General features: G+C 46.0%; 1 protein-coding gene across 3 annotated transcripts in view; it reads right to left on the bottom strand.

The window, feature by feature from the left end:
* IDE (insulin degrading enzyme) overlaps positions 1-6,911 on the bottom strand; it is a 129,368-nt gene extending 122,457 nt beyond the window's left edge. For 2 of the 3 annotated variants that reach the window (XM_032245529.1, XM_032245530.1), the window contains exon 1: positions 6,354-6,911. In XM_032245529.1, the coding sequence (XP_032101420.1) occupies positions 6,354-6,451 (98 nt within the window). In that variant the 5' untranslated portion in view covers positions 6,452-6,911. The remainder of the gene's footprint in view (positions 1-6,353) is intronic. The other variant, XM_032245531.1, reaches the window with a different exon arrangement.
* Between the last annotated feature and the right edge of the window lie 5,397 nt (positions 6,912-12,308).

Genomic DNA, 12,308 nt, shown 5'->3' with positions numbered 1-12,308 from the left:
AAAAATAAATAAAATAAATAAAAAATAAACAATAAAGCTAAACAATATACTGCTTAAGAATGTATTCAAATGTGATAAAGCTATAAAGAAAACTAAGGAAATTAATTCAAGAAGGAGATAATTTCTTTTAAAAGAAAAAAAAGGAAATTAAGGAAATTGTTATCTAAATATAGAATAATACAGCCAGGAGCGGTGGCCCACGCCTGTAATTCCAGCACTTTGGGAGGCTGAGGTGGGTGATCACCTAAGGTCAGGGGTTTGAGACCAGCCTGGGCAACATGGTGAAACCCCATCTCTACTAAAAATACAAAAATTACCCAGGTATGGTGGCGCATGCCTGTAGTCCCAGCTACTCAGGAGGCTGCGGCAGGAGAATCGCTTGAACCTGGGAGGCGGAGGTTGCAGGAAGGTAAGACTGTGGCACTGCACTCCAGCCTAGGCCATAGAGCCAGACTCCATCTCAAAAAAAATAATAATAATAATACCTCTACAGGGGAGGAATAGAGTTACAATTGGGCAGGTGACCACAGACGGGTTCGAAGTTGCTGGAAAAGTTCTATTTCCTAAAGTAGATAGTACACAAGTGTTCATTTTGTTTTTCTTTGTCCTATATACTCTGGCATGTACAACATTAAATAAGAGAGTAAGAAAATAAAAGGCAATATCTAATCAAACATCAAATCAAATAGATGTTTCAGAAAGTTTTTAAAAATTATTGAGTTCAGAAAAAGGAACAGTAATTGTGTGACCTGTATAATAAGGCCTAAAAAGAAGAAATGATTTAGTCATACAAAGAAAAGAGTGAAAGGACATCTCAGAATTGGGAATGAACAGGTCATGTGAAAGGAGACAGCAAACTGATTTAAGTCTGACTGAAGAAGAGTTGGGCTGAAAGTTGGGCTAGGGCCAGCCAACAGAATGCTTACATGCTAGGTCAAGAAGTTTGAACCTGATCTTGAAATAGCGCAGAACCACTGGTGATATTTAGGCAAGACAACAGCTTGGGAAAAGTGATTTATTACTCTGAGAGTGATGATAACAATCAACTAGTAGGGAGACAGAAGTCTGGAAAAGTCAGTTCTGAAATCTGTTCAGGCGAGATAATCTCACTGATGTAAGATGTTACTGAAGATAATCATGGCCTGAACTAGGATGGTGATGAGGGTCAAGATCACTCCAAGAGGCCGGGCGCGGTGGTTCAAGCCTGTAATCCCAGCACTTTGGGAGGCCGAGGCGGGTGGATCACAAGGTCAAGAGATCGAGACCATCCTGGTCAACATGGTGAAACCCCGTCTCTACTAAAAATACAAAAAATTAGCTGGGCATGGTGGCGTGTGCCTGTAATCCCAGCTACTAAGGAAGCTGAGGCAGGAGAATTGCCTGAACCCAGGAGGCGGAGGTTGCAGTGAGCTGAGATCGCGCCATTGCACTCCAGCTGGGTAACAAGAGCAAAACTCCGTCCCCCCCAAAAAAAAAAAAGATCATTCCAAGAAACTTTAGTCCCTACTCTAATTCCTCATGAATAGGTTAAAAAAAAAAAAAAGGAAAGAAAGAAACTTTAGTCAGAGTCTTTAGGATGAAAGACTCAGGAGGATTGGGTCTTGGGAATAGGTAATGAGAGAAAAAGATTCAAAGATTACTCTAATTTTCAAGCTAAACTGAAAAAATGATAATACCAACATAGCAAACCTAGGGACTCTGCAGAGAAAAATGGTTTTGAAGAAAGACCATTAATTAATTAACTTATGCAATAAATATGTACTGAGTACCTACTATGTGTCAGACAGAGTGTGATACCTTCCATACAGAAAGCAGCCTGTGGCCACATGCAGTGGCTCACGCCTGTAATCTCAGCACTTTCAGAGGCTAAGAGATCAAGACCATCCTGGCCAACCTGGTGAACCCCATCTCTACCAAAAATACAAAAGTTAGCTGGGCATGGTGGCACACACCTGTAGTCGCAGCTACTTGAGAGGCTGAGGCAGGAGAATCACTTGAACCCAGAAGGCAGAGGTTGCAGTGAGCTGAGATCACGCCACTGCATTCCAGCCAGGGGACAGAGCAAGACGGTCTCGGAAAAAAAAAAAAAAAAAAGCAGCTTGTGAGTCCTACTTTAAAAAAAAGTTTGTTTGTTTGTTTTTAAAAAAGAGTAGCTGGGATTACAAGCACACATCACCATGCCCAGCTAATTTTTGTATTGTTAGTAGAGACAGGGTTTCATCATTTGACCAGGATGGTTTCGATCTCCTAACCTTGTGATCCAACCGCCTTGGCCTCCCAAAGTGCTGGGATTATAAGTGTGAGCCACTGAGCCTGGTCACACTTTTAATAGACAAAAACAAAACAGTTATTTGAGAAGAATGAAATAATTTTGTGAGTCCCACTTTTTAAAAAAGTAATCTGTATGGTGATAAAAAAGACTAAGTAGTTTTTCAAAATTAATTGAAAGAAGCAACAAAACATAAAAGTGGAGGTGTCTAGTAAAAGCTCAGAGGTAAGTGAGTTTACTGTTTATTACTGAAAGCTCCTCGAGGACAGGATTTATGGCTATCTTTGCATTTACATAGTACTGGACACAGTCTGGTGATCACTATAGAATAAACATTCAAATAATGTCTAAACTAACAGAGAACAATGAGGGCTGACTGAAGCCAATTGAGAAGGCTCCACAATTTAATATATCTAGAGGATCTACCCCTATGGAAGGAAAGTGCTTCCTTTCCTTCCATGTTTAGGAGATACAAAATACCAACAGAAAAACAAAAAGGAAAGCAATGTTTATGAAAACATATACTGGGCCTGGCACAGTGGCTCACGCCTGTAACCCCAGCACTTTGGAAGGCAGGTGGATTGTTTCAGCCCAGGAGTTTGAGATCAGCCTAGGCAACATGGCGAAACTCTGTCTCTACCAAAAATACAAAAATTAGCTGGGGGTGGTGGCGTGAGCCTGCAGTCCCAGCTAGCTGAGGTGGGAGGATCACTTGAGCTCAAGAGGTGAAGGTTGCAGTGAGCTGAGATCATATCACTGCACTCCAAACTGGGCGAGAGTGAAACCATCACAAAATTTTTAAAAAAGAAAACATACTGAACTCTTCCTCCCCTACCCCGAGAGAACTGTCCCCAACACTTTTTTTTTTTTTTTTTGACAGAGTCTGTTGCCCAGGCTGGAGTGCAGTGGCATGATCTAGCTCACTGCAACCTCTGCCTCCCAGGTTCAAGCGATTTTCCTGCCTCAGCTTCCTGGGTTCAAATGATTCTCTTGCTTCAGCCTCCCGGTAGCTGGGATTACAGGCGCCCACCACCACACCTAGCTAAATTTTTTTTTGTATTTTTAGTAGATGGGGTTTCACCATGTTGCCCAGCCTCTAACTCCTGACCTCAAATGATCCGCTCACCTTTGTAATCCCAAAGTGCTGGGATTACAGGCATGAGCCACCGCACCTCACCCCAACCCTAACTTTCAAGACAGGCAGAATGTGTGGATTAGATTAATTAAAGAAACTCAGGGGTACCCTGTCCTTTTATACTATTAAAAGGCATTTTTCTGGTTAAAAGTAGTTTAAAAGCTTGAATGTTAATAGTCCCAGTTGGCATACCAGTGTTTCCTAAGCCTATGGAACAAGGAAATGCAAAGTAGGGCTGCCTGCAAAGTGAGATGACTGATGCCCAGGTGGCTCAAGTTGTTGCCAGGGAATGGGCTTTTATCTTCAGGTGCCCCAATAATTCAGATAATTCCACACAGTCTCAACTTATAAAATATGGCTGAACACAGAACAATGAGGTTACTTGGTAAATGGGTCGATCTTATATAAATGCTTTAAGACCATCTCTGTCTCAAGAGGTTAGACCAGAAAATGAAAACCCAAATACCAGACAACGCAGTATAATAGTTAAGAACTCGCGCTCCAATGCCAGACAAACATGGGTTAAATCCAGCTCTTCCAGCAAACGGCTGTGTGGCTATCTCTGTTAAGACATTCTTCCGAGGCTGGGTGTAGTGGCTCCCGCCTCTAATCCCAGCACTTTGGGAGGCCCAGGCAGGAGAATCACAATGTCTGGAGTCTGAGACCAGCCTGGCCAATATGGCGAAACCCCCGTCTCTACTAAAAATACTTTAAAAATTGGCAGGATGTGGTGGCGCACACCTGTAATCCCAGCTACTCAGGAGGCTGAGGCAGGAGAATCGCTTGAACATGGGAGGCAGAGGTTGCAGTAAGCCGAGATCGCACCACTGCACTCCAACCTGGGTGACGGAGTGAGACCCCGTCCCAAAAAAAAAAAAAAAAAAAAAAATCTTATTACTATGTACAGTAGTGCTGACTGCATTCCTTAAGATGTGAATATGTGGTAGCTTCAGATGTTAGTGCTTTCCTTCCTAAAGCTATGCCCTGATCCCTTTGGTTGGACCTGTATTTTCCGTAAAAGTCACACTCACTCATTTTAGGGTAGAGCTTTCTAGCTGGCTCATCTCATTCATTATGCTTTAAATTTCTCAGATTTCCATCTTTGAGAAAAACATATCTTGAAACTCTGGTTGGTCGACTGGACTTAACAACTACAGAGAAAATACAATTTTAACTAGATCATACAAACCCGCTTAGTTATGTAAAACTTAAAATGGATGCTTTCTTTAAAAATCACAAATTCTATATGCTGGAGGCAATATGAAGCTAAGCCTAGCCTATCAGTAATTAATTCAGAATAAAAGCAGACTGACCCAAAAGAGAACAAAAGGAGGCACTCTGCCTGCGCTTACCACCTGATTTTCTCAGCTCAGGGGTCTTTTTGCACATTGTAGGAGATTTTGTGACGTAGTGGGAAAACAGAGAACAAGATCCATAGAGTCTTCATTTGTATTAGCTTTTCTTAGTGCCCCACTGCCACCATCCTAATACAGGCAGTAAAGACTAAGCCCCAACAGGTTTCTCTGCCTCAGGACTCTCTCCACTCTCTGACATCCTGCACACAGCCACCAAACTGCTTTCCTAAACTCCCAGTTCCATCAGATAACTTCCCAGCTCAAAAACTTAATAGGTCCCCACATACTACGCATTGGGAAAATCCCAACTAAAATTCAAGGCCCAGGCCAGCATTATCCTACTGTTATAATACAGGACTTGTGTCCTCATAATTCCCCTAGGGAAATTCTCTAAAGCTTCAACCAGACTAATCCGCTCACTGTTCCCCCAACACAAACTCCCCGCATATCTAGGCTGGATTACGCCCACGCCAGCCCACACTCCACCCTTTCTGCCATCCTTCCAAAGCCAACCTACCCCCACTTTTTCTCTCTCTGCCCCCACACACTACCCATACTACCCATCTTCTGACCCTCATCAACACAGCCTTTTTAGCAATCTCATTTCCCGTGGCATCCCAATCCGCTCCAACCAAGTTAAAATTCCTTGGAAGACAGACACACACTTTACACAGAGGGTCGATCACAGTGCCCCGCACTTAGTAGGTACTGGCTATTATTGATTAAAACCAGGAGGAGTTCAAATAATGCTTTTAGGGAGGACAAGATAATACTGCCTATCCTCTTCCATTCGTAGTAAAAAGTATTCAGCGTTCACTACAAGCCTGAAAACGCCTAGCGTACGCAGATCAGCGGTGAAGTGGAGAGTGCACGCCGCCGGATGGTAAAAAACCTGTGTCCTAGTCCTGGTTTTGCCACAGTCTCGGCAATTGCAGGGAAATCAAACCACCTCTCGGAACCCCGGTTGCCTCCGATGTAAAACAAGGGAGCTGCTGAAGAGCATCCCGAGGTATCTTTCGGCTTCTAAATTTCCCCGGATAGGAAACCTCACACTCGTCTTCTCACTAAGGCGGGAGGCAGACAAACTTTTACAGATCCCAGCGCGGGCATTCTACACAGTCCTGGAAACCCAGTGCCCGGAGGAAAGGGCAGGGCTGAGGGCAAGGTGAGAAGCTGTCCCCACGAAGTCGCCGGGGTCCTGTACCCCACGGCTCAAAGTCCCGGCCCCCTCACAGGCGGACTCCGGGATAGTGACGCGACGCGGATCCCGGTAGCAGGCCGGGCGACTGCGTCCGCCCCCGCGCCCCCCGCACTAATGGCACACGCCCCGTGGCCCCGGGTCACCGCCCCGGCCGCCTCACCAGCCCGAGGGACGTCCCCGACTGTGGACCAGGCCTCTGGCTCCCGCCTGGCGAGCCGCTCTTCCGGGCCCTGGGGCGGCCTCAGCAAGGCAGTCCGGGCCCCAGGCCGGCGGGACGGGCGGCGTGAGGGGCGGCGGCGGCGGCTTTAAGTGCTGAATCACCACTTTGCAACCCGAGCGCCAAACCACCGTGACCCAAGGGGCCCGAGAGCCCGGGCGCCCTGTTCCGCTTACCCACAGAGGCGCTCCGGGGGCGGCAGGCGGGCGCCGAAGATCGAGCGGAAAGTGCTGGGCAGAGCAGGGTGCAGAAGCCACGCTAGCCGGTACCGCATTAGCCAGCGCAGTCGCCGGGATCACCGCGAACGCTTCCTGCTTGCGCTGCGAGCTGGACCTGCGCACTGCGCATGCTCTATCCGCAGCGCCGCGCCGTCTCCCGGGAGCTGCGGAGAGGCAGCGGCTCCGGGTTTTGCTTGGAGCCGGATGGGGCGAGGACGCGGGCGAGGACAGTGGCGACGGCGGGCAGCCCAGGCCTGAGCTGGCAGGCTGGAGGGACAGGGGTCTGGCTGGGGCGCTTTGGGAGCCAAGCACCCAGGCTTTTCCAGGCGGTGGGGGTCCCAGCTAGGTCCCGCCGGCTGCACCTGTGAGGGTGGCGACGTGTGTTTGGCTGTGAGGGGGCGAGGGGCCGCTCATGAATCCAGTGAGGGTACACTGGGCCATGTTTTCCCGAGCACCCTCACTGACTAGCTTCCCCGGCCCTGCAGGTATTGGAATGAGGTTCGTGGTCGCGGCAGCCGCGCGACCCGCGGGCTCCCTCTAGAGCGCGATGGAGACGTGAACTGCGAAGGCACCCGTCCGGCTTGAGTGGGCTTGGGGGGAATTCAGACGCAGGGGTCCGTGATAGAGAGGCCAGGACCTGGGGGACGTTTCCATCCTTGGGGAAGCTAGCAGCTCGCTTAAGAGGAAGGTGCAGATGGGACGGGCGCCACAGCAAAACAAGGCTTCAAATCCAGAGTAGAAACTAGTACTCTCACTAGTACCCCGCACTAGGAATACTACTGTCAGTCGGCTTCAGTCATTACTTTTTAAACAAAGAATTTTCTCCCCAGTGACTTTATGGTGCTTTGCACTCACGAACAACCTAATAGTTGTTATGGATCTAACTTTCCATTATACCTAACGGGAGTCTTTAAGAAGAGTGCAATTAGGGATGGTGACTTCCCAGCTTAAGTACTTTTAGGTTTCTGATTGGCAGACCAACGACTGCAACCAAAAACAGTGTCCTGAGCCCTAGTATTGCTTTAAATGGGAATTCAGTAGGAGGATTCCTTAATCAAATTGATGCTTTATCAAAGAGGTCCCAACGACCTTTTAAACAATGTAACTTCACCTAAAGGCAAACCTTTGGATGAAAACGTAAAAATAATGGCAAGCCTCCTAGTGGTGTTTCCAAGTACATGATTTCAAGAACCTTTAAGTTACCAGTCCCAATGCGGCGTAGTCAATCACCTTGAAGCAGCTCCTCTGAGAATGTTAATGCAGACTTTCTGAATACATTTATGCTCCATTAATAGAATCTAAAAATGGGCTAGGCCAAGAGTAGATTCAGTCTTGGAGGGCTTGAAACATGTACAATTGGGGAACCTCTTTGAGACACAAAATATAAATACAAAATTAGCAATCAAAACAAGATTAATATAGAGAGAAAATAAATCACAACAAATACTCGAGACCTGGAGATTATGACTCTTTTTTTTTTCTGAGATCTCTTTGGGCTGTTTATTAAAAATGCTTACATAAAAGTGCTCCCAGACCACAACTGGCTTTCCCTTGACCACTTCCAGTTTGGATCCTGTGCAAGTGAGCAGCCCTGAAGTTTAAACTTCATTAGCTTCATGATAAATTTGGTTGAGTGGATAGTTGGAGTGGATGTCCTGGATAAGAAAGGACATCCACTGTTTGGAGTGGGTGTCATGGATAAGAAAGAATAATAATAATATAGTCTCATAACTATAGTCTCAAGAGGAGGTGGATGGAAAGAAAAGTAACAATTTTGAGGGTCTACTCTGGCATTGCACATCAATCCTTCATTAGTCTTCATGATCATCCTGTGAAATGGTTATTTCCCCACCTACCAGATATGAGGAAGCTGTGGCAGAGAGAGGTTAAGTTACTTGCGAACAATTGGACAAAAAGAGTAGAGTTATAATTTGAACCCAGGACTGTCTGATTCCAAAATTTGTGATTTGCTCATCTCATTTATGACTTGACAAATATTTTTTGAATGTCTTATAGATACCAGGTATTATAAAGGTTCTGGGGATACAGCAGTAGATAAAAGAGACAAAAGTTTGTCTTGATGGAGCTTACCTTCTAACTTTGTGGGAAAAACAGACAATAAGTTAAGTGAGTACGAGATATGAAGAAGAAAAAGGTGGTGAAGAAAGGCCTCTCAGGAAGTGACATTCACGCAGAGCCCAGAATGATGAGAAAAAGTGGGAAATATGAAGGTCTAGGATGTAATCTTTCCCACTCTCACTTAAACAAGTACAAGGTGTAAACCACCTAGACAACTTTTTTTTCTTTTTTTTTTTTTTTGAGACGGAGTTTCGCTCTTTTGCCAGGCTGGAGTGCAGTGGCTTGATCTTGGCTCACTGCAACCTCTGCCTCCTGGATTCAAGCAATTCTCCTGCCTCAGCCTTGCGATAGCTGAGGCACACACCACCACACCCAGCTAATTTTTGGACTACAGGCAAATACCACCATGCCCAGCTAATTTTCTATTTTTAGTAGAGACAGGGTTTCTCTATGTTGGTCATTTGGTCTCGAACTTCTGACCTCAGGCAATCCACCTGCCTCGGCCTCCCAAAGTGCTGGGATTACAGGCATGAGCCACTGAGCCCAGCTATTTTAATTTTTTTTATAGAGATGATGCCTAAATATGTTGCCAAAACTAGTCTTTTTTTTTTTTTTTGAGTTGGAGTCTTGCTCTGTTACCCAGGCTGGAGTGCAGCGGCGCCATCTCGGCTCACCACAGCCTCTGACTCCCGGGTTCAAGTGATTCTCCTCCCTCAACCTCCCGAGTAGTTGGGATTACAGGTGCCCGCCACCACACCCAACTAATTTTTGTATTTTTAGTAGAGATGGGGTTTCACTATGTTGGCCAGGTTGGTCTCAAACTCCTGACCTTGTGATCACCCCGCCTCGGCCTCCCAAAGTACTGGGATTACAGGTGTGAGCCACTGCACCTGGCCTTAGCCATCTATTTTCATAGTCACCAGGATAATGTTAGATTCTGTTACTGTGTGTGTCTGTGAGTATGAACACTAAAGAGAACAGTAAGTATATCTTCATGTGCTTATAAACAGGAAAAAATACAATTTATTAACTGTTCATAAACTTGTTAAAAACAGTCCAAAAATGCCTAAATATAGCATTTCCCCAAATCCAGATTTGGGTTATAGCTGTCATCGTTCAAGCAGTAGAATCTTAGTAGCAAAGATTAATTGGGAGAGAGAAAGAAGTTTCCAGTTCCCTGGCCTTTTTTTTTTTTTTTTTTTTTTAGAGACGGGGTTTCACCATATTGGTTAGCTGGTCTTGAACTCCTGACCTCAGGTGATCCACCTGCCTCAGCCTCCCAAAGTGCTAGGATTACAGGCGTGAGCCACCGCTCCCAGCTTCTCTGGCCTTCTGACAGTTCCTGGAACATGTCAGATTCTATTGTCTCAAACCTTCATGATTGATGTTTCCACTCTCTGGAGTTTTTCCCTCACCTGATCTCATTTTTGGCTCCTTATTTTCTTTCTTTTCTTTTCTTTCTTCCTTCTTTCCTTTTCTTTCTTTTCTTTTCTTTCTTTCTCTTTCTGACAGACTGTCGCTTCGTTGCCAGGCTGGAGTGCAGTGGCATGATCTCAGTTCACTGCAACCTCCACTTCCTGGGTTCAAGTGATTCCCCTGCCTGAGCCTCCCAAGTAGCTGGGACTACAAGTGCACACCACCACACCCAGCTAATTTTTTATATTTTAGTAGAGACAGGGTTTCACCATGTTGGCCAGGCTGGTCTCAAACTCCTGACCACATGATCCACCCACCTCAGCCTCCCAAAGTGCTGATTATAGGTGTGAGCCACCATGCCCTGCCTTCCTGCTTTTCTTTTCTTTCTCTTTCCTTCTACCTTACCTTACCTTACCTTACCTTATCTTACCTTACCTTACCTTACTTTTGAGACAGAGCCTCACTCTGCTGCCCAGGCTAGAGTGCAGTGGCGTGATCTCAGCTCAGCACAACCTTCACCTCCCGGGTTCAAGCAATTCTCCTGCCTCAGCCTCCCAAGTAACTGGGACTACAGGCATATGCCACCATGACCAGCTAATTTTTGTATTTTTAACAGAGACAGGGTTTCACTATGCTGGCCATGCTGGGCCTTCTTACTTTTCAAGCCACAACTTAAATTTCACTTCCTCAGAGAGAACTTCTCCAACCACTTTATCTGAAGTAGCTTCCCAAGCTCTCCCACAAAATCTACATAGCAAAAGCAGATGTTGAAATTTTACTCCCCATGCTTCTCTTTCTTGGCCAAACCTCAGGACCCCTCCCTAGAGACCAAAGGCATTGAGAGGAATTAGGGTCCTTATAGTAGGAATGCAAAGAGAAAAAAGTCATATTCAGTGTTTGTGACTTTCAAACCAGTCTTTTTTTTTTTTTTTTTTTTTTTTGGAGATGGAGTTTCGCTCTTATTATCCAGGCTGGAGTGCAATGGCAGGATCTTGGCTCACCGCAGCCTCTGCCTCCTGGGTTCAGGCAATTCTCCTGCCTCAGCCTCCTGAGTAGCTGGGATTACAGGCACGCACCACCATGCCCAGCTGATTTTTTGTATTTTTAGTAGAGACGGGGTTTCACCATGTTGACCAGGATGGTCTCGATCTCTTGACCTTGTGATCCACCCGCCTCGGCCTCCCAAAGTGCTGGGATTACAGGCGTGAGCCACCACGCCCAGCCCCAGTCTTTTGTTTTGTTTTTTGTTTTTGAGACAGAGTTTCACTCTTGTTGCCCAGGCTGGAGTGCAATGGCACCATCTCGGCTCAGCACAACCTTCACCTCCCGGGTTTAAGCGATTCTCCTGCCTCAGGTTCCTGAATAGCTGGGATTACAGGCATGCGCGACCAGGCCTGGCTAATTTTCCTATTTTTAATAGAGATGGGGTTTCTCCATGTTAGTCAGGCTGGTCTTGAACTCCCACCTCAGGTGATCTGCCCATCTTGGCCTCCCAAAGTGCTGGGATTACAGGTGTGAGCCACCCTGTGCCTGGCTTCATTTTATGTGTCTTGTTTTTTGTTTTTTTGTGAGACAGAATTTCACTCTTGTTGCCGGGCTGGAGTGCAGTGGTGCCAACTCAGCTCACTGCAACCTCTGCCTCCCGGGTTCAAGCAATTCTCCTGCTTCACCCTCCCTAGTAGCTGGGATTACAAGTACCCACCACCACATCCAGCTAATTTTTGTATTTTTAGGAGAGATGGGGTTTCACCAATTTGGTCAGGCTGGTCTCGAACTCCTGACCTTATGATCTGCCTGCCTTGGCCTCCCAAAGTGCTGGGATTACAGACGTGAGCCACTGCGCCCGGCCTAATTTACTGTTTTATCTCCCTCTCTAACATGTAAATACCACAAGAATAGAAACCTGGTTGCTCGTTTCACTGGTGTATCCTCAACACTGAAAGCATCCCTGGGCCCATAATACTTGTTGAATGGAGAAATCAAGAGTTGTTTTAACTGTGTGTGGAAAACATGAATTGTCGATTTTATATTAATATTTCAAATACTGTATATAAAGTAACTCAGATTTACCTTTAAGGACTAGCAAGGATGAGTCATTTAGAAAAACTCTTAACAAACAAATTTATAATTAATAATCACTTATCTATAAAACATTATTAAAAATTCATGTTGTGGCCAGGCGCGGTGGCTCAAGCCTGTAATCCCAGCACTTTGGGAGGCCGAGGCGGGTGGATCATGAGGTCAAGAGATCGAGACCATCCTGGTCAGCATGGTGAAACCCCATCTCTACTAAAAATACAAAAAATTAGCTGGGCATGGTGGCGTGTGCCTGTAATCCCAGCTACTCAGGAGGCTGAGGCAGGAGAATTGCCTGAACCCAGGAGGCGGAGGTTGCGGTGAGCCGAGATCGCGCCATTG

The sequence above is a fragment of the Sapajus apella genome, unplaced genomic scaffold (genome assembly GCF_009761245.1).
Source record: "Sapajus apella isolate SASKATOON/1434 unplaced genomic scaffold, GSC_monkey_1.0 scaffold58, whole genome shotgun sequence".
Lineage (NCBI taxonomy): Eukaryota > Metazoa > Chordata > Mammalia > Primates > Cebidae > Sapajus > Sapajus apella.
This window is presented reverse-complemented; position numbering and strand designations above follow the sequence as displayed.